At 44.1% G+C, this 27,340-nt stretch overlaps 1 protein-coding gene across 1 annotated transcript in view; it reads left to right on the forward strand.

Annotated features, from left to right (window-relative positions):
- The first annotated feature begins 2,314 nt into the window (after positions 1–2,314).
- LOC147461038 (potassium transporter 7-like) overlaps positions 2,315–27,340 on the forward strand; it is a 73,467-nt gene continuing 48,441 nt past the window's right edge. The window contains exon 1 of the mRNA XM_086508680.1: positions 2,315–2,679. Coding sequence (XP_086364806.1) covers positions 2,647–2,679 — 33 coding nt within the window. The 5' untranslated portion in view covers positions 2,315–2,646. The remainder of the gene's footprint in view (positions 2,680–27,340) is intronic.

Below are 27,340 nucleotides of genomic sequence, written 5' to 3' on the forward strand. Positions count from 1 at the left end.
CCATCAACATGCTTCCTTATATATGCCTTGAACTCTATTATACATAGTATAGTTTTGAGATCCCCCCCCCCCCCCCCCCCCCATTATACATAGTATAGTTTTGAGATGCCCCCCTCCAAAAAAAAAAAGAGAGAATCTTTTAAAATGCCGATGAAGGGTATGAGAGAAGCATCAATGAGAGAGATGGCGTGAGGGTACCTTGCATGGATGTGAAGGTGATAGCAGGAGGCAGAGGGAGGGGAGGGGACAAAGGAAGGGTGGCGGCAGAAGCGGAAGCAATATTATGTATTTTTTAAAGCAAGGGTAGGTAAAGAGAGAGGGAGGTTTGACATGTCAGTGAAAGGACTACGCAACATGAGCACGAGCAAGGGAGCCTAGAGGCGCTTTTTTTTTGTATCCAGTGTCCAAGACTAAAAACAGATGCTCATGGTTGGCCAAGTGGTGTAGAGACTAGCATAGATTAGTCAAAATTCTCCATTACGTGTGTGGAAAGTTCACAATACAACTAGGAAAGACTCGGGTCTCTAATTGTGAGAATTATCGGTTAATATGATGACAAAAACCTTATCCAAAAGATATAAACAAAGTAGGGAAACTTCAGTTCAACGATGGAAGCTCCACTCATACACAAAGCCAAGGTCAACTCAAAACTCATGTGTGTGTAATGAAACCAAGTGCACAAATACGATGCTTGTTTGCTTCGTAGGAAACCCTAGCTTCTTCTGCCAATTCTTCGTTGAGGCGATCTCATGGAAGCTTAACCATCTCCATAGACAAGCCCATACACCTTTTTGAAAAAAATAACACCCTAATTGGATCCCTTTCACACTTGAAAACTAAGTCGGAGCAAGACGAAACGGCACTAGTGCATTAAAGATAAAACCCTAATTGGATCCCTCACAACTTGAAAACTAAGTCGGAGCAAGGAGAAACGGCACTAGTGCATTAAAGGAGAACTCTTCGAGTACCTCTTCAAAGAGGGAAGAATGTGCATGTAATTCTTGATCCTTTCTATTATATTCATCACATTTATGGGAAAAACAAGTGAAAGGGTCACGATGGCTTTCTAAAACAATAAGAAACTGATAAAATCATTAGGTAGAGTTTAACTAGAATCATATAAGGTGAAGCAATGTTTGGGAATATCTCTTTTATTAAGCGATGAAGTGTCCTCCTCCCAAAGAAACAAACCTATATATATGTATATGTGTGTGTGTGTGTGTATAAATGTATATAACTTACTAGAATTATGCAAGGTGAAGCTTCATTTTATCATTCTAAAAGAATATAATGCAAGAGAAGTACGGCTATGTAAGTAAGTGAAATGAAAGGTGAAATAAAAATATCCATTTAATACTTTAAAACCAAAATAACATTTAAGGTAAGTCTCAATCATCATTGTTCAAACATTGAAAGTATGCCTAACCCAACACTTCTCTATGACTTCTTTTAGAAAGCCAAAAAAAAATGTTTATTAGCATTAACTTGCCATGTGGCACCAATCTGCAAGCTTTATCCAATGGTCCACAGATGCATCCAAAATCCAACCCTTTACTAAGGATTACTTATGTAGTACAAAAAAGGTGAGATTTCACGATGGCTTTCCAAAAAGGAAATCGAGATATGAGAGAAATAAAAATACAATATTATGCATATATATATATATATATATATATATATATATATATATATATATATATATATATATATATATATATATATATATATATATATATATATATATATATATATATATATATATATATATATATATATAGAGAGAGAGAGAGAGAGAGAGAGAGAGAGAGAGAGAGAGAGAGAGTCACAATCGCTTGTTTTTGTGAAAAAAGCTATTTACTCTTTAAAAGCTTTAAAAATAAAAAGGTACACAAAATAAAAGCAATGTAGTCCCATCCTAAGAAAAAAAACAAGTATAAATTGTGTGTTCATGTTGAAAATAATATAAGATGTGCAAAGACAAAAAAAAAAACAAGGCAAAGTCTTAAAAAGCCCTGTAAGGCTATGAAATGAAAGTGACCCATTTGACAAACTCCATCAACATTTAAGATGAGTCTCCATAGTTGGCACTGAAAACATTGGAAGGATGCCTAGCTGAAAACGACCCATTTGACAAACTCCATCAACATTTAAGATGAGTCTCCATAGTTGGCACTGAAAACATTGGAAGGATGCCTAGCTGGACCCAACACTAAGGCTTCTTTTAGAAAGCCAAAAAAAGAGAGAGAGGGAAGAATTGCTTGGTAAGATTTAACTCCACAAGCACACCCTTACCTACCTTGGAAGTTGGGTTGTCATGGAACCGTGACAACATTGACTTTTTGCCCCATAAATCGATCCGAAATGGGGGTCGCTTTATTTTGGGCCATTTTTACCCCTATTTTGATTGTAAAATGCCGAAATGAGCTGGGTGAAATCCTAGAATTGTGGTATGGTATAGTTTGATCAGTGCATCCATTGAGATTGAATGATTTGGTTCTGCTCTTTGGTCATTCTGAGAGAGAGAGAGAGAGAGAGAGAGAGAGAGCTAGCGAGGCGTGCAGCAAGGAAACAGGTTGGAGATAAGCTAAGACGCTGTTTTTGAAGGCATGGCAATGGGTTCATCGAAGCACTAATACAAGGCTTCCCATGGATCCAGAGCTCCCTGCCTCTTTTGCTACGGTATCACTTTCATTTGTTGCTTCGTTAGAGAGAGTGCATTTTGAGAGAGAGAGAGAGAGAGAGAGAGAGAGAGAGAGAGAGAGGTAGGTTTTACCCTCTTATGTAACTGTAGCTTCGTAGTCATACAAACTTTGAAAACAAGTTGGATTTGGTCACAGAAAATCAGGTGTGACCGGTTTTGAAATCGTATGACAAGGTTCAAATCTAACGACCTGTAGCTGGTGGATCTTGTTCTCTCTCTCTCACAGACACACAGTAACACACACATTTTCTTTTGAAGTAATGGCGTATATATTACTAGTAGGAATCTTTGGAGTGAGAGAAAGCCCACAAAGAATTATACAAAAGAGGCACTCTTGTCTCTCATCAAACGAGATGGAGAAGAGAGGCAAACTGCAAGAAACAATCAAAGTATATTCTAGGATCGGGAGTGGGATGGATACAACTTGGCATCAGTTTTCCACTCCCACGTTGGCAAGGTCGGGGGTCAGGGGGCAAGCTCTCCAAGCCGCACAGCTGCTTGCTGTTCCTGGCTGGAATAAGTGCTTGCAGCAGCTGGATCTTTGCCACATCAGCGATCGCAATAAATGTCCCAAGCTCCAACTCCACATCAGGGCACGGAATGAAAGCTGTAGACTGTCACCGACAAGTCAGCAGACGGAATGTATTGTGGCATTGAGAAGTCAGCAGTCCAAATGCATTGTGTTGTTGACAAGTCAGCAGTAAGTGTTCAAGGACTACCCCCCCCCCCCCCCCCCCCCCCCCCCCCCCCCCCCCCCATGATCCTGGGAATGGTCAGCAATGGTCCATTCCCTACACCATGAAAGATTAGTGAATGCAAAACTGCCATATGGTATGGAGAAACCAATTTCTGGGCCTAATAAAGAAGACACCAGACCAAAGTAAAAAATGCTTCCCATCTTTGCGTATGTTTATTTAAGTTGTAGGTTTGTGTGTATATAAACAAGCTTCCCTTTTTGTAAAGGGAGAAGCCTATTTCTCTGCTTGCAGCCTCTGCTTCTTCGCCACAATAGCAACTGAATGTCCCAAGCTCCAACCAGTGCACACCAAGCGCACGTGATGGAAGCTGCTTGATTGTGTCGCCAACAAGACAGAATGTATTGTGACACTCACAAGTTAGAAATGAGAATGTACTATGGTTCTATCAAGTCAGCAATTAGAATGTGTATTGTGGTGCTCACAAGTCAATAGCCAGAGCTCTGTTAGAGTTCAGGCATCTCTCTGGATTCATCTAGTCAGTCCCAATTTCTCCCAGGGATAGGTGTTAGGGAGTGAGGGCTCTTTTGTTGCTGTGTCTGGCCAGTGAAAGGTAGGTTTCTCATGTTGGGATATGTCTAGCCATGTTTAGCCTTGGGTTTGGCTTGGTTCCATGGCCATTAGGATCCTGCAGGCTAGGAGTATTTTTCCCAGCCTTGCTAGTATTTTTCCCCTAAGCCCTATGGGCATCCGGTGCCCTTGTCCCCATTCTCTCCTAGGTCGTGGGGCTGGAGGAATGGGTCAGGCAGGTTGGGGACATGCCTATCTATATATGTGCGGGGGGGGGGGGGGGGGGGGGGGGGGGGGTGGTCACCTCTTACAACATATTTGCAGTAGAGTCCAGAGGGGGGGGGCGCCCTTAGAGGGCAGCCCTTGGGGGCAGATCTGGTCTTGGCTGGCATTCCAGCAGGGTACATTCGTAGCATTTTTACCCAGCTCATCAGCGTTCTTTAGATCAGCCCCAACATTTTTCTTGGGTAGCAGTTGCAATGTGTGGAGACCATCTCTGTCACAAAGTGATGACGTGGCATGACCATCTGGCAAAGAAATGGCCAAGTGGACAAGAGAAACTGAACGGACTAACTTGAAGTAACTTATGAAGCATCGGCCGTGGGGCTCGAAACCCTGAAAGACAAAAGCTTGAACCCTGAAGGGATTTTCGTAAAATGTGTTGACATGCTGATGTGGCAGAGCGTATGGATGCTGACGTGGTAGGGCTGTACGAAATTTCTACGATTTGCGCTGCAGGTGTGTTGCTAAATTGGCTTTATCTGACAGGAAAATAATTCTAAATGAATTATTGGAATTTTAAGTGAGAGGGTTTTCTCGCTTGGAACACTTGGGAAAAATAATTCTGAATGAATTATTGGAATTTTAAGTGAGAGGGGTTTTCTCATTGGAGACATCCGAGTATAGAATATTCCTAGTGCGTCATTCAGAGTAATGACGGGAGCACTGTGAAAGGGAATATCTGTAAGGCTACCAAGAACAGGTACTTCTGATGCGTCACATTGGATGGGTGACATGGAGCATCGGGAAGAAGTATCCGATCATCCGGGAATGGACATCTCTGATGCATCATAGGATGGGTGACATAGAGCATCGCGAAGCAGATTGTACCGTAAGTTCGGTAGGAAAGGACTAGGTGATGGGTATTCTTGATGCGTCGCAAGGTGGGTGATGAGTGCATCGGAAAGGGGATATCCATAGTCAAGAGGAAATTCCGAACTGTGTTAGAATTGTGCATAAAGAAAAGCAAGCACTTGAATGAAGATGGGTTCAAAGGAAACTTTGAGGAAAAACGGATGCTTTCTGAGAAAGCGGGATTGCTTTTCGGGAAAGCAGATGCTTTCCCGCGAGGAAGTCTATGTTTGCATTGCAACTGTGCATGTGATTGCATCAAGGGACGCCTGGGAAGTGCTGTGAAAGCATTGTTTTTAACTTATAAGGTTTTATTGAGTTTTTGGACAGATTCATACCATTTTAAAAGGTAACCGGTATCAAGTGGGCAGCCTATTTTTAAATAAAGCAAGATAAACTAGTCAGCGATTTTTCTCTCTTTTTCTGGTAGAATAGCGCAAAAAAAAAAAAAAATCAAAACCCTGCCGTTATCTCTACATGAGTAGCTATTCGTGCTGTGTCCAGGAGCTATAAAAGCATCACATGCCTCACTCAAAGGAAGGAGGATCAGTTTTTGCAAGAAGGAGATGGTGCTGCAGAGTTCACCCGCAAAGAAGCCGTTTGCCGGTGGTGCCCATGACTGTCCCAAGTGTACCCGATGTCGCCAAGACTAAGTGTGCGAGTTCCCTCGCGAGGAAGTGCCTACGAAGCGTGTTTCCATGGCGACCGTTGCTGTTTTTCTATGTTTTCAGCCCATAAATGTCGTAGACGGGGCTGATTTACGAGAAGGAACCCGAGAACACACCTCTTGTGTGTAGGATTGGAAGAGAGGATTTTCTATGTAGAGATCTCTTCCGTGGAATTGCTTTTTCAAGAACCGAGTTGCGTTACGAGCGTCGAGACTTTGAAGGTATGATTTTCACGTTATGATCTCTAAGTATTTGATTGCAGGTGTACTGCCTCTTCGTGAGGGAGTAGGAGCAGAGGAGGGCATGAGCCTTTGTAGGAGAAAAGCGCTCTATGGAACTAGAGCCAGATCAGCCCAAGGGTTTCGTACCCAAGTTTGGGAAGCAGATCCACGGATCGAAGAGAGGTAGACTCTCGAGATGTGATCCGGAAGTTGAAATTCCCAAGGGAAGGACTTCGTGTCCAGGAAAGCGGAGTTAATCTGTAGGAAGAGGACTTTGGAAACAGAGTTAGAAAAGAGTTGCAGGGATGTCATGCCCTGAGTCTGGAAGGTGAGATCCAGAGGCAAGAACCTTGATTCTCAAGGATTTGGAATAAGGAACGAAAGTTCCTTGGAATAGGGGTTTGCCCTAGGAATAGGAAGCCGAGGCTTCCAAGAACCATCAAGTCTTATTCTAGAACGAACGTGGTAATACGTTCGGTTCAAGTGCTTGTATAGACTTCTCCTCAGTAATAAAGATACTATTAGGGGGGGGGGGGACCAGCCCATCTTTTGGTCCCAGTACTGTGTCGATCTTCTCACTCTATTTCTCTCTATATCCTTTGGCTTCAGTATTAAGTGATAAATTCTATTTATTCGAATATATTTTATATTGTTATGCGCTCCTGTTGGGGTTCTTCAACACAAATAGAACTAAAGTGTTGACAACATGTCACACACACTAAAGACAGAGTAAAAACAAAGGCAAATACATTTAACTCATCAGCATTTCATCATTCACAAACTTCCGACACAGCAGATTGCAGAACAAGCATGAAGCATAGAACAAGAGACTACACAGTTGATTCATCTTGGTCCACAGATAACTTCCATTTCAACCCAAAATTACATTCTCGCGTGAACCAGCATAACCTTTAAATAGGAACTTCTGACAGTTATAACTTTTACATCCGATTGACCAAAATCCGACTAAGTGTTGATTGATCAAAATCCGACTTATCAAAGTCCGACCGACTAAGTGTTGATTGACTAAGACATAAGTACAGTAATGGTCTGGTGTAGGTTCAACACCTGGCACAGCCCAGTGGTGGATTTCCTTGAAATCCGACTTGGATTTACAATCCCTTGATCTGCATATTCTCCACCACCAATATTACTCTTTACATTGGTTCAGCTTCATTCTGAGTCTCCACATCTGGCTCAGCCATACCCTGCTCTTCAACTACTGACTCAGGTGCCAGTATGCCAACAGGTACAATTTTCACTGCTTTAAGCACTTCAACCTGCTGTTCAACCTGCTGATTCATCTCTGCATCATTCTTCAATTCTTGACCTTTCTCAATCTGTTCCTCCAACTGAACATCAGCCATATCCCCTTGCAATTCTTTCATCTTTAAATCCTGAGCTAATTTGAACCACATGTCTCTGTCCTTTTTGACATCCTCTAACTCGTGCAGTAATTCACCCTCATGCTCACTTACAAATCCCTGCTTCATTGTCTCATATGAATGCTTTATTGCTACAACAATTCTTTTCTTCATAGACTTCCACACTTCCTGAACTGCTTGCAATAGCTGTTCTTTCAAGACATAAATTTCTCCCTCTGACATAAGCACTGCATTGACATCCGCATCCTCACCTTTTACTTGCTTCTCCAATTCCTGCAAAGGAATCAATCTCTGATGTAACATTTGAACCTGAACCTGCAACTCAGCATTAGTCTTTGACAAATGCTCCATTTCCTCATTCAATCTGGCATCTAACTTCATTGTCCAATCTCTGAACAGTCCCAAAGATATTTTTATTTTTGAAACTTCTGCACGATGCTTTTTTACCATATCCTCTAACTCCTTCCGATGTACTTCCTGAATCTGTGCCAACTGCAAAGTCATAGCTTCCAACTCCATGTCCTGCTTTACTTGCACTTTACCTACTGCTGAATCTGCAACCTGTTTCAGTTGCTCCTCCATTTGTACCTGCTGACCCAACACAAATTCTTGTACCAACTTAAGCATCCTTATAGCACTGCCAATATCTTCACATCTGCCTTCAGTTTTAAAAGATGTACGTGGAGTAGCAAATTCAAAATCTAAAGCTTTAGCAACACCCTGCTCACCAGCACTCACCTTTCTCTTCTTGGACAAAGTAAATGTTTTGCCCAACCTTACTGGTGTTTGAACATCTGCAGGGACTTTTTGTGAGAAAACAGATAACTCACCAAAGTCTTGGAAGAAATCTGGGCTATCCACAGCTTCTCTAGCCTCCTCCTCTGTGTAACCAGCCTCCATCAAATCTTGAAACTGCTTTCTCTTTGCTGGTTCTCCATCAAAAAGCTTGTCCAATTCATCAACCTGCTCTTTACTTTTGTTCTTCTGAAGTTCCGACTCAGCAACAGTAACATAGATATTTGGCACCACTGTTTCTCCTGCTTTCACCATCCCAGCATATTTGAATAATGCAGCTAGGAATGGAGCCAATCTACTGCTGCATTGACGCTTCCTCCTATTTGGAGTAAACACTTCTGCATGAATTTTTTCATGGACCCAATGTGCCCAACTGAAACAACCTCCCTGCTCAGCAAATGCCAATGGAGCATAATTCTCTTTTGACATATAGTCAAATTTAGCCAGAAAACACACCCTCTCAAGATACCACTTTAACTGTTCCTTACGGCCATACTCCACATTTTTGAGCATGTAATACAACCTTGCTCCTTCTCTAGACCCAAACTCCTTCTTTAAACAATCATATGAACACTTAGGTGGAACAACTACTGTTGTGAATGGTAACTTGAAAACTGCAGCAATCGCCTGTGGGCACAACACAATCTTATCAGATATTGCTCCTCTGGTCTTCCTCAGCAACTCTGCCTGTGACTCTGCATAAAAATTTCCTTTTCATTCTTTCCATGGCAACATTGTATACTCATAAAGCCCCAACTGTCTGAGCCACTTCTCATTCTTCTCTGTATCAGCTTCCATCTCAATCTTGAGATCTGTGTACGGATCCATCAAACTCTACAGCATTTTATTTGCCGACAAAGGTGGCGGTTCTTCCTCTGAGAACTCTTCTTCTTCCTCATCGCTTACATCCACCCTCAGGTTAATTCCCTTTCTCCTCAGCCTTGTTGCGACAGGCTCTGCCGGCTCAGTTTCGGCCTCGGGTCTCATGGCTGCTGCTACAGGCTTTGCTTTAGGGGCCATAGTGCTTGATGAAGGAGTAGATGAAGAAGGCGATTGCAAGAAGTAATCAGCAGCTAAGTACTTGCACGGCGAAGAGACTAACATTTCATGCAAATGACGCTGCATGCATCCGCTGAATGACCTCTTTGACAGCTCCCGCGCCCCAATAATTACCTCTAGTGGCATACTGGATTATGTTTATGTGAATTGAATCTCCATTCATCAGAACCTTGCCAAGCACTCCTCCTGCCTTCCTTCATGACTTGTTCTCTATTGAAACCCTTATCAACATCACTTCTAATACCATAGTCACCTGATAGCAATGTTTGCTGACTCTGAAAATCTGTTAATTCAACTGCCTCACACAAAGCAGCTTCTACCACTTTTGGTGTCAACCAGTCAAGGTGAGGTGGTTTACCTTGAAATTTCTTTAACCTGAATCCATTAACTGGTTTGTCCACTCTGGTTCCAAACACATCAGCAACTATAAATGTGCCTTGGCCTAAATCTTCAACAATCTGATAAGGACCCTTATACCTCAAAGTCAATTTCCCTGGGAATGGACCAAGCCTAGAATTATACAGCATCACCCAATCTCCCACTTTAAACAGTTTGAACTTGACATTCATAGCGACCCAGGCTTGTCTTCTCCTCTGGATAATCTCAGTGATGTAAGAACTCACCAGCTTGTCCTCTTCTAGCTGCATCAAATACTTACTTCTATGCTTTACTGACAATGTAGGAGACATTTTCTCAGCAGAAATTCTCAAGCTAGGTACCACAAATTCCATAGGTACTACAGCTTCCAACCCATAGACCAACCTGAACGGTGTCATCCCTGTGGTGACTTTGAAAGCAGTTCTGAATGACCACAGAGTTGAATCCAACTTCAGGTCCCAATCCTTATGATCATCTTGCACAATCTTTTTCAGAATTTTAACCAGAATTTTGTTGGTACTCTCTGCCTGTCCATTGGCCTGGGGATGATATGGGGTAGACTTCTTGTGTAATATCACATGAGTTTTAGTCAGCTCATGTAGGACCTCATTCAAAAAATGTGTCCCCCTATCACTCACCAACTCAACTGGACACCCAAATCTTGTCATAATGTTATGATACAAAAACTTTGCCACACTGGCTGCTTTGTTATCCTTCAGTGCCACAGCTTCCACCCACTTAGTACAATAATCTGTAGCAACCAAAATGTACCTGTCCCCCCTAGAGCTAGTGGGCTTCACTGGTCCTACAAAGTCCATACCCCATTTTTGAAAAGGTTCCAGGGGTAGAATAGGATGATCTGACATCCTGTCCCTATTGTCTGGTTGACCAAGCTTCTGACACACCACACATCTTTTGGCATACTCATGTGCATCTTTTAAGAAAGTAGGCCACCACAAACCTGCCTGCAAAATTTTCTTTCCTGGAATGTCTCCTGAAAAATGTCCACCAACTTGTCCATAATGAGCTTCCTGTCCATAATGAGCTTCTTGTAGAACTGCTGACTGTTCAAATTTTGGAACACACCTTCTTATCACTTGATCAATACCCTTCTTGTATAATGCTCTTACAATCACAAAAAATGGTCTACTTTTCAATGCGAATTTCTTCCTTTGATCATGTGAAAACCCTCCTGGCATAACCCCATCAGTTAGGTACACCAACATCTGATCATCCCAAGAATCTCGAACTTCCTGCTGAACTGAAAATAAACATGCATCAGGTAATTGATCATCCACACCTGTTGGAGATTCCCCTGTTTCCAGTCTGCTCAAATAATCTGCCACAGCATGGTCTTTCCCAGGAGTATGAATAATCACAAACTCAAATTCCTGCAAAAGCAACATCCACCTTGCTAATCTCCTTGTAAGCATAGGCTTCTTAACCAAGTACAACAAAGCTTGGTGATCAACATGAAACATCACCCTGTTACTGAGTAAGTAATGCCTGAACTTATTCAATGAATATACCATGTCCAAAGCTTCTCTCTCAGTCACAGTGTAATTCTTTTCTGTTGGTGTCAACATCCTACTTGCATAATACAATGGTCTATACCATCCCCTGACCTTTTCCTGCATCAACACAGCTCCAATTGCAATATCCGATGCATCAACAAAAACATGAAAAGGCAATGTCCAATCAGGAGGCTGCAGTATTGGTGTTACTGATAGCATTTTCTTTAACATTTAAAAGGCTGTCTCTTGTGGTTCATCCCATTTAAAGGCAACATCTTTCTTTGTAAGATGAGTCAAAGGTGCACATATATTAGCCAAATATCTAATATACCTTGAGTGCCACTTCACCTGGCCCACAAACCTGCTGAGCTCCTTCACATTCTGAGGTGATTTGGCTTCCTGAATTGCTTCAATCTTTTTGGCATCAATGGCCATCCCATCAACAGATACTACATATCCTAATAAAATACCACTCCTGACTGCAAGTACACTTTTATATGGATTCAAGGCCATGTGAAACAGTCTGCATCTTTCCAAACATAACTTCAAGTGAACCAAATGTTGATCTTTCTTTCCAAATACTGAAAAGTCATCTACAAAAACCCTCATAAAATCCTGAAGATAAGGTTCAAATGTCTTATGAGCCACAAAGTTGAAGGAAGGTGGACCATTCTTCAACCCAAAACTCATCACTGTATATGCAAATGCTCCCCACTCAGTGATGAAGGCTGTCTTGTGTTGGTCTTCTAGAGCTACCTTAATCTGATTGTAACCTGAAAAACCATCAAGAAAGCTATACATCTCATGTCCAGCTAGTGCATCCAACACAGCATCACAAAATGGCATAGGGAATGGATCAGTAATAGTTGCAGCATTTAACTTCCTGTAATCCACACACACCCTCAACTTCCCATTCTTCTTTGGCACAACAATAATTGGTGACAATCATGACACTTCATTAACTGGCTTGATGAATCCAACTGCCAATAACTTATCTATTTCCTACTTTACTTGCTTTGCAAAATTGGGGTTCATTCTGTATATCTGTTGTATGATTGGTTTAGCATCCTCTCTGAGATTAATGTGATGTTGATGTAGTTCAAGATCAATGCCCTTTACCTGTGAATAATCCCAAGTAAATACATCTTTATACTCCTGCAATAGGTGAATCAAATCTTTCAAAAATTCCCCTTCAGCATGGATGCTAATTCTGACCATCCTGGGATCTTCTTCAGTTCCCAAATTAAACTCTCTAACTTCATCCTCTTTTACTCTGCTGGAGGTACCAAACCTTTTATCATAGATTTTTCTGCCATTATCCTTGCTTCCTTCTCCTCTTGATCAATCTGCTCTTTCTGAGGCACCTCGGAATTCCGATCCATCATCTGCAACACTTCTGATCTAGCAATCTCCTGGCCTGGAACTATTTCTACTTCTTCCTCACTTTGATCTTCAATCTTCTGTATTATCCCTTCTACATCAACCTCAAAGAGAGGTACAATAGTGGGATTAGCTCTCAAAAATTCCTCCTCTTCATCATCTTCCACTGCATCTGCCAAGTTTATGGTCTGAGCACATAATGGTTTAGTCTTTGGAGGGATTTTTTTTCTTCCTTGCATTGATATGGTTACTGACCGCTTCCCCTTTTTCATCATGACAACATTTTCTCCCCAATCCTGCTTAACTCTAGCTTGTTTAAACCAGGGTCTTCCCAACAACATCTTGTAGGAAGAATCTGAATCCTTCATTCTAAGTACCACAAAGTTCACAAAGAAAACCATACTTGCAATTTCAATTGCTTGCTGCTTGAGAATGCCTAAAGGTTGGACTCTCCTCTGGTCTGCCATCTTCACTTGAAATGGTGCTGGAGCTAATGTTCCTCCTAACTTCAATCTTCTATAAACCTCCTTAGGAAGTATATTCACCCCTGATCCTCCATCCAAAAGCACCTCTTGAAATAGAATGCCTTGAAACATTACTGCCACCACAGGTACTACAAAATCCACATCTGCTGGATCAATCTACTTCAGGATTTTGGTTTGCAAACACTTGGTCTTGCTGACCCTGAAGCTTCTTCAACAATTTCTCTTTAAAGGTTGGAACTATACATAATAATTGATCTAATGACAATTGCAAGGGAGAGTTCACTAGCACCTCAAACCAATTTTTGTCTTCTTTTGTTGGCATCAAACCTGGCTTGTCAAGCTTATGCTGCTTCTTGGATACCTCCAACTCTTCATTCTTCTCTTCTGCATACTGAACCTGCTCTCTCTGCACTTTTTCATGAACCTTATCCTTCACATCTTTCTGCTCTCCAATTAATTGGTCCCTTAGCTTTTGCTCTTGTGACTGCCAATGCTTCAGCTTCTTCCACCCGACCACATTGGTAACAATCACAATACCATCCTTCTTCATGTTCCTTATGCTCAGCCTGATGTACTATGACTAGCTCTGGTTCCTGCTGCTCCTGAATGTCCACCAAAATAACATTGGCCTGAGCTGGTTAATTATGCTGTGGTTGCTGCTGCACTCCCTGCTGGTCTGCCTGACCAGGCCTCACAATGGGCATCCCTCTTTCTCCCCTGTGTCTAACCCATAATTCACAATTAAGACCAACCCAATGGTCTGGTGATCCACAAGGAATCACTCTATCTCCTCTTCTCTGATTATTGTTTTGCTCTCTCCAAGGAGGTCTTGGTGGTCTATTAAATGGTTGTCTTTCTCTAAATGGAGCTACGTGATTTGCTGCAGCTTCAACTCTACCTCTTCATGTATTTGGCTGCTCCCTATTCCTGGGGTTAAACCAACACCTAGAGGTGGCATGTCCTTCTTTGTCACATATTTCACAATACAACTTAGCTTTGGGTGCCAACACTGAATAACCAATGCGCTTTAATTTACTCACCAATTCCCCTTCTTGAGTTGCTTTATCCTTTTTGGACTTCTTCTTTGTGCTTTTCTTCTTCTTCTTTGACTTTTCTTCAACATCACTTGACTCAGTGTCATCATTTGAATCAGCATCTTCATCAGTTTCATGGGCATCAGTGGAGTCTGACTGATCATCAGAATCCTCATCCTCTTTGGACCTGCTCTTCATTTTGGGTCTGCCAAGTCTTTTCTCGACTCTGACTGCTGCATCAACTAGTGCAACAAAACCTGTACCGATATCCAGACTTGCCACAACATTCTTTAAATATTTCCTCAAACCTGTCAAAAAATATCATGCCAACATTTTATCAGTGGATCTCTCATTGCCCTGAAGTCTCTCAACCAAAACTCTGAACTTTTGATCAAAATCTTCAACCACCATATCCCTTTGTCTGATCACCCTGAGTTTCTTCAAAATGTCTGTAGGAGTCTTCTCCTTTCTGAATCTCTGTAAAAAAGCTGCTTTCAAAGCATTATAGGTAGCAAAATGAGCTATACCATATTGGCTAAACCAACTCATGGCTTTGCCTTCTAATGTAGCTTCAAATTGCTCCATCTTTGTTTGGTCATTATGCAAGGCCTGATAACCACTAGCCTACCACTTTGTTTCAAACTGGGCAGCATGACAGTCTGCATCTTCTTTCAACTTTCCTCTAAATTTGGCTGCTTTCACTGTAGGGTTTGGATGGGCCATGGGAGGATTGCTGGGTGGTCTCCTAGGTCTTTGCCTTGTAGCCCCCTGTAGTGGGTCAAATTGAAGCCTTCTTCTTGTCCCTGCAGGTCTTCCTGTCAAGGCAAGTGCTCCAACAAATTGCCTCACGTGCCTCCCATATGCTCTCACAGAACCCTCAGCCCCTTGGTTCAATAACTCCTGTTCTCTGTCACCGAACTCCTCCTCTCCATCAGAGGCATCATCATAATGAAAAGGATCAATATCAAGGTTTCCTGCTCGTGCGCGTGCCCTCGTATAATAAACTCTGCCCACTCTTCTCTCTTGTTGTGACATACATGATTCTCCACAGATTCACAACAGCGGGATCGCCAAAGTGTTGGGGTTCTTCAACACAAACAGAACTAAAGTGTTGACAACATGTCGCACACACTAAAGACAGAGTAAAAACAAAGGCAAATACATTTAACTCATCAGCATTTCATCATTCACCAACTTCCGACACAGCAGATTGCAGAACAAGCATGAAGCATAGAACAAGAGACTACACAGTTGATTCATCTTGGTCCACAAATAACTTCCATTTCAACCCAAAATTACATTCTCGCGTGAACCAGCATGACCTTTAAATAGGAACTTCTGACAGTTATAACTGTTACATCCGATTGACCAAAATCCGACTAAGTGTTGATTGATCAAAATCCGACTTATCAAAGTCCGACTGACTAAGACATAAGTACAGTAATGGTCTGGTGTAGGTTCAATAGCTCCCGTTTGTGACAAGGTGCCACGTGGCAGGCTGTACGGATTTCCGCAAATTGCGCTGGTTGCTTTTGGGAATCTCTAGCGCTAGCTTTTGGGGACCAAAGCTTTTGGGTGAAAGTGCTTTGAACTGATTGCTTTTGGGACTCTGCTTTTGGGCATCCCATGTACTGTTTATAAGAGCCCTTGGGGCCTCACTTTGCAGAGCATCTGGATGCAAAGTGTGAGAGCGGAGGTCCCTTGGGAGTTGTAGTTTGCAATGATTAATGATAACGAAATACCGAAAGGGGCGCGAGACTTTGGGGCCAATACCTCTGGCACGGAACTATGCCAGGCCGTGTCGACTCTCTCTCTCTCTCTCATTAAAATTTAGTGATTTTGAAGTTTCTGTACGTGTGTTGCTATTGATTTCTCGCTTGGAGTGTCCAAGCCTGTTACAATGGTCTCAGAGCTCAGAAAGATTCTTCTTCTATGGAGGATCCGATCCTTTTTGCGACACACACAGGCTTTATTTAAAGTATCTTCGTGTCTCGACGTCGGACTTATTAGCCACTCCCACCCTTACTTCATCGCGCATCGGGCGCGCTCCCGTCTTCATCGCTCTGTCTTACATGGCATAAGCCATAAAGAACCCGAGATAACACATGGGTTTTTGCGGAGAATCTGACAGAGATAACACCCCTCGGTGGGCAGGCAAAGAAAAGTTGAAATGGTGCCGGAATTGAAGAAAAAAGAATGAAGATTTGGGCAAGTTCTTGGTAGAAAAGTTTGTCAAAGCGGAGTACAAACGTCAATTGCAAGTTGATACATGTGTGAAAAGATTGATTAACTACTCCAGAGACCCGAGATTTGCGAAATACTTGAAAAATTACCCGATTGATGAGATTTACATGAGATGGACGGTTGAAAGGACAAATGAGTGCAATAAAAAAGAAAAGAAAAAAGGGCGGAACCTATACTCGCAGAAAGAGTTGGACAGAACTCTTGAAAAGATGAACCTGAGGACCACTAGAAGATAAGCCAGAGAGTTATAGAGCAGCAGCCGAGCGCGGAAGAAGGAAAGACGAAAGCATAACTGGTACCAGATTTTGTGGGGACTGCCAACCCCGATCAGCTGAATGAATGTACTGAACTTTGCAAAGCAATGAGCATGGGGCAAAGTGCTAGACCAGGAAGCCCTTATCTTCTTTGATGGAGAAGCCAAGGGCAACTTCATTTCAACCGAATTGGCTTGACTTGGAATCATGCTGGAGGAAATGGGGCCATCGGCCAAGGTTGTTCTAGAGGCACTCGGACGGGATGTGCCACTACACTTGTCATTGGCAAACTACGCTTGCATTGTTAGGGGCATTTAGGGCATGAGGTGTCACCTGACACATCCAACCCTATGTGTCCGTGGACAAACTATAGCATGACCAAGGTTGAGTTTAGTCAAGTCAATGTAGAATAGAAAGTGATCTGGCACTTTTGTGAGTCTGTTCGCAGACCGTGCATGCCCAAACACTTAGGTTAGATGCATATCCTCTGGTTGTACACAGCATGATCATCAGATTTCCATAAGAACCCATCAAGAGCATTTTTACAGTGCATAGACCTATTTTCCCTATTTTTGACATTTTTTACTTATTATTTTTAAGTGACTTTTGTTGGAAACTAGGTAGGGCAAGTTTGCTAAGTTTTTATATATAGAAACCTAGCGCTAGCACTTTCTGGCAGAAGAGGCAGCAGGAGCAGGAGCAGGAGCTCAACATGCAACTTCTCAGCAGAACCCCCAGATGCCCTAGCGTTTTTGCATCACAGTAGAAGACTAGCGTTTTTGGACCAAATTAGCCAGCATTTTTGCTTTGACAACAACCTGGCGACAGCAAGAAGCAGAAGACCCCCAACGTTAGTGGATTCTCCACAGCAGACCATTTTCAGCCCTAGCATTTTTGCATCTGCAAGAGTCAAGACACTTCAGTGTTTTTGCAGATCTTCGCGACGGAATCCCCACAAGCATCAGCGTTTTCAGTTTTCAGCCCTTAGACACCGCAGAACAAGTCCCGAACCTCACTAATCTCACCTTCCCACAACAGATCCTCGCTGCACGGTCAGATCCCGCGAAGTTTGCAGATTCAGCCCGAAAAACGCAGATTTCAGCATCTGCGTTTTCAGCACGTCGTCGTCGTACCGTCGTCATCGACATCGTCACCGACATAGAGTCAGAATTCAGCAGATAAAGATTTCCAGATTTCAGCCCTTAGCATTTTCAGATTTCAGCCCGTCTCGTCATCGTCCTCATCATCGGCAAGTCCAAGCATTGTAGAGAGTTGTGCAATCAATAGTAGACCGCTCTCGCCATAGAGAGTGGGGCCTTCGGAGAAGGGTTTGACAACATTCTGGTGTCGTATTCTTCTCTCTCTACCTCTCAGTCTCAGCACCTTTATTCACAGTGTTCATCCACTTTGTTTGTGTCCATTGCACTCTCTCACTAAAGGAACGGAAGGCTCTCCCTTCCGTAAGTAAAAGGAACCTTGAGCATAGTTCGGAGCACTCATCTTGAGCAAAGTTCAACATTCACTTCCGTTGTACCTTACATTGGTATGAGAGCTTTGGTAGTGTTCTGTATACTCAAGGAAAGAACCACAAGAACCACATATTTTTTTGCTTGTTGAGGTTGCACGAACCCAAGTTCACTTGGGCGTGTCGATCCCTAGTTGTGTTTTTGAAGAGTGACAGGAAACCCAAGAAAGAAGAGCTTGTCCAGCCTCCCTTTGTGCCTCTTTTCACTCATTGAGAGCGGACCGTGCACTTAGTGGCCGGCCAATCGCCGTGAGTTGGGAAAAAACAACCTTGGTGTGAGCGCAAGACCGCCAAGGGGTGCGCTCTATGGAAAAGAGCAGAACTCGGGTGAAGGGAAGATCCTTCTCTAACACAGATTGCAAGCGAAAGAAGAACCTCAAGACCCTCAAGAACCCCAAGAACTCAAGACCCAAGAACTCAAGACCCTGAAGACCCCCAAGAACCCAAGACCCACAAGAACCCAAGTTCCTCCTGGACTTAAGAACCAAAGATCACAGTGTATGGTCATCACCCGAAGCCGAATGGATACGTCGCATGGAGGTGATGGGCATGAAAGTAGCGAAGAAGAATTTCCTCACCATGGAGGTTTTCCCGACTCTCCCCCTTCGCCATCTACGGCAGGGATTGCACCAAATCCTATGGAGACTTTGGTCAAGTCGATGATGGACATGATGGCACAACAAAAAGAAGTGAATCGCGTTGCGCTGGCACAACAAGAAGCGACTCGCATTGCTTTGGAACGCGAGCGCAATGCACGAAAAAAACGAAAAGCACAAAGAAAGGAGGCAGTCGAAGAAAGACGAGCGGTCTTGGAGGCCGATCGTGAGGTTCAGAGGGACCTACGCACGCAAGAATTGGTTCAACAGGTGCTTGCCTCAAAGTCCGAACCAGCCAAAGATGTTGGTAGTTCCTCAAGTGGCGCAAGCCGAGATTCGGACTCCAACAACCCCGTCATAGAGAAGATCGAGTTCAGTAAGTATGATGGTAAGATGGATGCTGTGGTTATTCATTCTCGGTTGCATCAATTTAATGCTTATTTTGCGACCACTAAGAAGACAGGAAATAGCAAAGTTTTGACGACTGCTATATACCTTGCCGGTGATGCCATCAATTGGTACCACGCATGGCAAGACGCACAGTTGACCGCACACCTAGAGGAAGCCGACGAATTCACGCCCCTTTCCTTCAATTGGGCCGATTTCCAAGACGAGCTCAAGGCGCGGTTTATGCCACCTTAGTACCTTGTACGATTGAAGGACGATTGACGCGGGCTCAAAATGGTATGCCAGTTATGTCTTTCTCTAATTCTGTTTTGCAGCTAGGCACTCAATTATGCAAGTCGGATGATGAGCGCAAAGAGGCATTCCTTTATGGATTGGATGAGTATATCAATTATGATATTGAGGTGTTCGATCCAATCGATCTCAACAAGGGGGTAGCTATTGCTCTATAGGAGATGAAGCACAACAAGGGAAAGCTTAAGGAAAACATGACTTCGACAAGTACCTCTCAGACCTCTCAGAACCCTCAGAACGGTAACTCTTCTAACCAATCTGCCAACGGTCTCTTAGAAAAGAACTCTTCCACTGAACCTAAGGGTAAGGCTAACACAATTGCTAAACCTAAGCTCACTCCAGATGAAAAGGTAGCACAAGGAATTTTAGGAGGATACATCATGTCAGAAGAGCAAAGTACTTATTCTAAGGACGATCGTTGTTTTCATTGTTACATTAAGGGTCACATAAAAAGAACATGTCCTAAGCTTGAATCGAATGAATCTAAAGAATCCACAGAACCCCCTTCCTCTGTCAATGCAATCAATGACAACACGAGTGTGCCCAAAGTTTCTCATGATCCTCCCATTGATGAGTCTCTCATTAAATGTTATGGTCATATGACGGGGCAGCGTTTTGTCGTATTGTTTGACCCAGGTAGTATGCATGATGTGATTAGTCCCTCTCTTGTTGAGAGAGCCCGCCTAGAGGTTAATCAGAAATCTTCTCTCGAGGTCTCTGGTATCGCTCCCGGTATGGACTCTCTCATCATGAAAGAGTGCCTTGATGTATTGTTCATAGTTCAACAAGTTGCTTTCCGAAGAAAATTTTTAGTCTCTCCTCTTTCAGGATGTGATATGCTTTTGGGCATTCGATGGTTTCGTGAGCATAACCCTCTCATTGATTGGGTGGAAAATACGTTCACTTTCAATGCCAAAAGTGACTCTCCCATTGTCATTCGTGGAGAGCAAGTTGTTCATTCTCCATCTCTCATTTCTAATGTGCATGCGAAGATTGAACAGATTCAAGAGAAGGAGACTCTCTTAGTCTCGTCTTCTCCAAAGCATGACACAACATGATTTGAATGACAATGATAAGCATGATGATTTGAATGATAATGACAAGGAGGATGAATTGCATGATAATGACAAGCATGAGGATTTGCATAAAGACGATGTTCACAAGGATGATGTGTTAGTTGATACTTTCTCTAGTGAAGCTAACCTCATTGTAGAGACGATCAATCACGAAGCACCGATCTTGGCTCTCGAGTCAAGGTCCAAAGAACCCCCTCAGAAAGAATCGATCTTGGCTCTCGAGCTTAGGTCCAAAGAACCCTTACAGGAAGTAGTATGTGTTCGAATGATTTGTCATCACGCATTGTTTCGTGAGCGTAACCCTCATTGATTGGGCGGAAAATACGTTCACTTTCAATGCCAAAAGTGATGCTTCCACCTCCAACACTGGACTTGGGAGCAATCACCTCATTCCACCACGTTAATGTGAGAAAGGGGGTTGAGAAGCGGCGGCGGGGCCGGAGGAAGGAGGAGGAGGAGGGCTTAGAGAAGCTTCGGATCCATCTTGAGATGCCATTGATGATAGATATTAGAGAAAGCTTGAAGAGAAGGAAAGAGGGGTAGGGCCTAGGCTTCAACTTTCAAGGCTCAAGCCTTCGACTTGGGGAGGGGGAGAGAGAGAGAGAGAGAGAGAGAGAGAGAGAGAGAGAGAGAGAGAGAGAGGAGAAGGAGACTCGAGAGTCAAGAGACTCAAGGACGGAGCGGAGGAGCCTCGGAAGGCAACTTCAAACTTGGCTCTTGGTACTTGCAAGGCTTGATCAATGGGAACTTCAAGGAAGTGGCCTTGAGGCTTCGATATGATACTATGAGGCTATGAGCCTTGAGGCTTCGGTATGATACTATGAGGCTATGAGCCTTGAGGCTTGGGACCTTGGGTGCTCTTAAGTTGAAAGAGCTCCCCCCAAAATGGGGGTTTGAATTTTGAAAGGCCCCCCAAAAGTGGGCGTTTGAATTTTGAAAGGCCTTTCAAAATGGGTGTTTGAATTTCAAAAATCCCGCCCTCGCAGGCTGCAGCCCGTCCCTTGCCCGCGTCCCATCTGTCGGTGTCACCGGGGACGTGCGTCTCGGGACCCGTCCCACCCCCGTCCCCTGTGAGGGACGTCCCCCCGTCTTAGAAACGCGTCCCCGTCTCCGTCTCGGTGTCCCCCTTCTCGTCCCCGCACAAATGGGCCGCGTCCCCCCGTCCCCCGTTTCTATGGCCTGGACATGCACGGTCTGTGAACAGACTCACGAAAGTGCCAGAATACTTCCTAAGCTAGGCTGACTGAAGTGAACTGAACCCATGTCATGAAGTAGCTTGTCCATGTACACATAGGGTTAGATGTGCACGAGACATCCCCTCCTTTTCAAAGTGAGGTATTGGTACCAAACTGTATGGCGTCGAGGGAGATCGTCAACAACGTCTAGAATTGTGGAAAGGACTCTTCACCGGCCCACTCTAATGCGTGGGTAATACGATACTTGAACTTCATAAAGGTCTTTAACGCTTGCTTCTTTGGGCCGTGCCGAAAGCGACACAAAGTCATCTGTGGATGCGTCAAAGCTTCTACTTCGGCTATAGTCGTGGATCTACCTTCTTCAAGAATCTTCGAGGAGGAAAATTCCTGAAACCACTTCCAACACAAAAACATGAACATACCCATTTCATGTGAAGTGACTGAAAAAATTCTAGTCTTCTTTAAAGATTGTGCATGCAATGTAGATGAACATATAGACGGAGTGCCAATCCCTTCATCAAACATACCCAACAATGGATTCGAAACTTGTCTTTCTGATCTAAATCTATCAACTGTGGCAAATCACAATGCAAATATCGATGCTTGATGCTCAATCCTTCTTGTGCTCTTTCTGATACTGTGTCATGCCAAGGAAGAGACATGGAATCTGAATTCCTTGGGTGCAAATATTTCATCTTTTCAGGAGTAATCCGCATACATCCGTGCTCATTCATGAGTGAATCGTGTTCATTGTGCAATATGGCATGCCTGTGAAAAGGGATCACATAAGGACGATGACTAAAATACAGGAAAGCATCACGAATGAAACACTCGAACAATGCGTGTTGACTAATCATTCGAACACATAATACTTCCTGTGGGGGTTCTTTGGACCTCGACTCAAGAGTCAAGATCGGTTCTTCGTGATTGATTGAATCTGCGATGGGGTTGGCTTCACTAGACAAAATATCAACTAAACCATCATCCTTGTGAACAATCACATCTTTATCTTGCAAATCATCGTGCTCGTGAATAATCACATCTTGATCATGCAAATCATCATGCTCGTGAATAATCACATCTTGATCATGCAAATCATCATGCTTATCATTATCAAACAAATAATATGTCATGCTTTGGAGAAGACAAGACGGAGAGAGTCTCCTTCTCTTGATTCTTTGCAATCTGCACCTGCACACTAGAAAAGAGTTGGAACAACTCTTGCATGTGTTGGGATCTCTGTTCGGCCGCCAAGCGCCTTGCTCTGGCTCACGCTCAAAGGCTAACCGGCTTTCTTCGTGCTCGCGAGCCAATTTTGCTTTTCTTTCTTGGTTCTCGTGATCCATTTCTGCTTTTCTTGCTTCGTGTTCACGATCAAATTCTGCCTTTCTTGCTTCGCGTTCTAACTTCATGTCCATCATCATCTTGTCAAGAAACCTCCATAGGATCTGGTGCAATCCTTGGCGTAGATGGGGAAGGGGGAGGGTCAGACAAACCTCCTGGTGGGGTAAAAATTCTTCTTCGTCACTGCCATGCTTATCACCTCCATGCGAAGTATCCATTCCGCTTCGGGTAATGACCATACACTGAAGTCTTGGGTTCTTAAGTTCACGAGGAACTTGGGTTCTTGTGGTTCGTGGGTTCTTGGTTCTTGAGTCCTTGAGGTTTTTGAGTTCTTGAGTTCTCGAGGTCTTGCGGTTCTTCTTTAGCTTGCAATCTGTGTTGGAGGAGGATCTTCTCTTACCCGAGCTCTTCTCTTTCCTGCGAACGCACCCCTTGGTAGCCTTGCGCTCACACCAAGGTTGCTTTTTCCCACCTCACGTCGATTGGCCGACCGCTAAGTGCACGGTCCGCTCTCAATGAGTGAAAAGAGAAACAAGGAGAGGTTGGACAAGCCCTTCTTTCTTGGGATTCCTGTCACTCTTCAAAAACACGATTAGAAATCGACACGCCCAAGAGGACTTGGGTTACGTGCGATTGCAACAAGCAAAAATATTCTTGTGGTTCTTTCCTTGAGTGCTCTGATACCAATGTAAGGTGCAGCAGAAGTGAATGTTGAATTTTGCTCAAGATGAGTGCTCCGAACTGTGCTCAAGGTTCCTTTTATTGGAGAGCCTTCCGTTCCTTTAGTGAGAGAGTGCAAATGGTCACAAACAAAGTGGCAAACACTGTGAATGAAGGTGTTGAGACTGAGAGATAGAGAGAGAAGAATACGACACCAGTATGTTGTCAAACCCTCCTCCGAAGGCCCCACTCTCTATGGCGAGAGCGGTCTACTATTGATTGCACAAATCTCTACAATGCTTTGGACTTGCCGACGATGTCGATGACGATGAGGACGACGACGAGACGGGCTGAAATCTGAAAACGCTAATGGCTGAAATCTGCAAATCTTTATTTGCTGCATTCTGACTCTATGTCGGTGACGACGACGATGCGACGACGACACGCTGAAAACGCAGATGCTGAAATATGCATTTTCCGGGCTGAATCTGCAAACTAGGTTGGATCTGACCGTGCGGCGAGGATCTGCTGCTGCAGGAAGGTGAGATCTGTGAGGTTTGGGACTTGTTCTGCGGTGTCTTGATGCTGAAAACTGAAAACACTGATGCTTCTGTGGTCCTGTCGCGACGAATCTGGAAAATGTTAGGTGCAGCGGAATGAATGTTTGCGCTTTGCTCAAGATGAGTGCTCCGAACTGTGCTCAAGGTTCCTTTTGTTCTTATGGAAGGTAGAGCCTTCCGTTCTTAATGAGAGAGTGCTATGATCACAAACAAAGTGAATGGACACTGTGCGTGCAAGTGTATGAGACTGAGAGATAGAGAGAGAAGAGAGACGACACCAGAGACGTTGTAAAACCCTCCTCCGAAGGCCCCACTCTCGTCGGTGAGAGTGGTCTACTTATGATTGCACAAACTGTATGCATGAGACTGATGCAAGTCTAGGCTATGTCGACGATGACGACGGGGATGACGAGGCCGACACTAGGGCTGAAATCTGCAATCCTTTATCTGCTGTCCAAAAACGCTATGGGCTGAAATCTGCTACAATCCAAAAACGTTGATTTGGGGGGCTGTTTCTGTGGGTCTTTGCCGTTGAAAATCTGCAGGTTTAGGGCTGAAAACTGAGGTTTCTTAAGGCTGAAAACTGATGGTCTTTCCGGGCTGAATCTGCTACCTCTTTTAGGGCTGATCTTGATGGTTTTCCTACTGCTGAAATCGCTGCATGCTGTGGCTGAAATCTTCAAAAACGCTAGGCTGAGGTGTCTTTGCAAAAACGCTATGGTCTTCAAAAACGCTAGCTTGCTGGGGTTCTACTGGCGATGATGCCGATGCAAAAACGCTATGCAATGGTTCTTCCGGCGATGATGCTGAGTTAAAACGCTAGGTCTGAGCTTGCTTCCGTCGCAGTGATCTGCTGATGAGAAAACGCTAGGGTTGATTCTTCTTGCTTGGAGGGGGAAACCGCCAAGGGGTCTTGTTGAGAAGTTGTCTGCTGAGCTTGGCTCCTGTTGCTTCTTCTGCCAAATAGTGCAGTCTAGCTTTGCTTATTTACAAACTTACTCAATTTGCCCTACCTACTTTCCAACAAAAGTCACTTAATAAATAAGTGAAAAATGTCAAAAATAGGTAAAAGAGGCTAAATGCACTGGAAAATTCCCCTGAAGGATTCTGATGGATTCTGAGGGGAATGCTTATGATCATGCTGTGTGCAACCAGAGGATATGCATCTACACTAAGTGACTGGGCATGCACGGTCTACGAATAGACTCACAAAAGTGCCAGATCACTTCCTATTCTAGACTGACTGGACTGACTGAACCCTGATCATGCTGTAGCTTGTCCACGGACACATAGGGTTGGATGTGTCACGTGACACAAAAACTCTAGGGTGCTTGCTGATTCAAAAACGCTAGGGGCTGATCTGGATCCTGCTGCAAAACCTCTAGCCTTCTCTTGATGCAATCTTCTAACGCCAAGCTTGATGTGCTGTTTGCAAAACGCTGGCTGATCTTGATGAAAAACTCTAGGCTCTTGTTGTTCTGTTGGCTGAAAAGGCTATGTCTCCTGTCGGGGGTCTTGCTGAGAAGGTGCACTGTTGAAGACGCAGTTCCTGCTGCCTCTTCTGCCAAAAAGTACTAGCGCTAGGTTTCTTATATAGTTGCTGAGTCAAATTGCCCTACCCAGTTTCCCAATAAAAGTCACTTGTTAATAATATGTGAAAAATGGCTAAAATAGAAAAAATAGGTGTATGCACTGTAAAAATGCTCTTGATGGGTTCTGACTGTATTTGATGATCATGTTGTGTGTAACTAGAGGATATGCATCTATTCTAATGCTTGGACATGCACGGTCTAGGAACAGACTCACAAAAGTGCCAGAACACTTTCTAAGTCAGCTAGGCTGACTGAACTGAACTAAATCGGTGGGACAGTTGGCATTCTGGCAGGGACTTCCTTTTCGGACCAGTGATCCATCCTTATTGTGACTGATAGGCAGAGTAGGGGGAGCACGATGCTTCGCATCCCAGAGACAGTCTTGCTGGACTCACGGCTTCGAGAGCGAGTGGAGGCTCTTTGGACTGAGAGCCTAGACTTGCAGGATTCTCCTGCTGACAGAGTGGCCTCAGGACTTGCTCAGCTTAGTCGACTCTTTCTTGAGGAGTCTTTGGCTCGCCTGGCTACAGGGAGAGAGGAGGAGCAGCGTCTTCGACGGGGCGTTGCTTCCTTATAGAGGATGCAGGAGCAGCACCCAGACAGTCCTTGGTTGGAGGAGCAGTTACAGCAGGCTCGCCATGAGCTCGTCAACATAGAGGAGAGGTGCCATGAGTTTGCTTTCCATCGACATGCATCTCAGTGGACCCAGGTGGGTGACAGAGTGACATGCGCTTTCTTTGAGGCAGTGGGACCTCGACATTCGCATGCCAAGGTCAGTTAGTTAAGGAGGCCCGACAGGTCAGTTGCTTCTGAGCGAGAGGACATTCGTGCAGTTGCTACTGACTTAAACCGTGATTTACTGTCTGCAGAGCCTCAGTCAGAGCATCAGGATGCATGCAGAGAGCAGGTGTGGGCACAAATGCCTTGTCTTGTGACTGAGGAGATGCGCCAGAGGCTTGAGTTGCCTCTTCAGCTTGAGGAGCTACACACGGCTCTTAGAGCACTCCCCCATGGTAGCTGTCTAGGTGAGGATGGCTTGACTCCTAGCTTTTTCTTGGAGTATTGGGACTTGCTTGGCTCAGATCTCTGCAGTGCTTTTCAATACATGCTGCACACAAGGGAGATGCCTAACAGCATGAGTGAGGGCCTGATCTACCTCATTCCCAAGAAGGGTGGCTCCTTGGATGAGATTCGACAGTGGCGCCCCATCACCATCCTCAACTCAGCCTACAAAATTCTTGCCAAGGCTCTGAGTTTGAGGATTCAGCCACTTCTAGAGAGCATTATACATGGGACACAGACAGGTTTTGTCAAGGAGCGTAGTATCCTTGACAACATCTTTACTTTTGGGAGGCTTCTACCTTCGCGCGACTCCGTGGTGAGGATCTGGTGATTCTTCTTCTCGATTTTGAGGAGGCCTACGACAGAGTTGACTGGGACTTTCTGGAGGGCACTCTACGCAGGATGGGCTTCTCAGATGCTTGGATCAGAGGGGTGTCAGCTTTATACAGACGGGCACACAGTCAGGTATTTTTGTCAGGAGGCAGAGGTGATCGTTTCATGCTTACACGTTCAGTC

The sequence above is a fragment of the Adiantum capillus-veneris genome, chromosome 3 (genome assembly GCF_014529385.1).
Source record: "Adiantum capillus-veneris isolate H3 chromosome 3, ASM1452938v2, whole genome shotgun sequence".
NCBI classification, from domain to species: Eukaryota; Viridiplantae; Streptophyta; class Polypodiopsida; order Polypodiales; family Pteridaceae; genus Adiantum; species Adiantum capillus-veneris.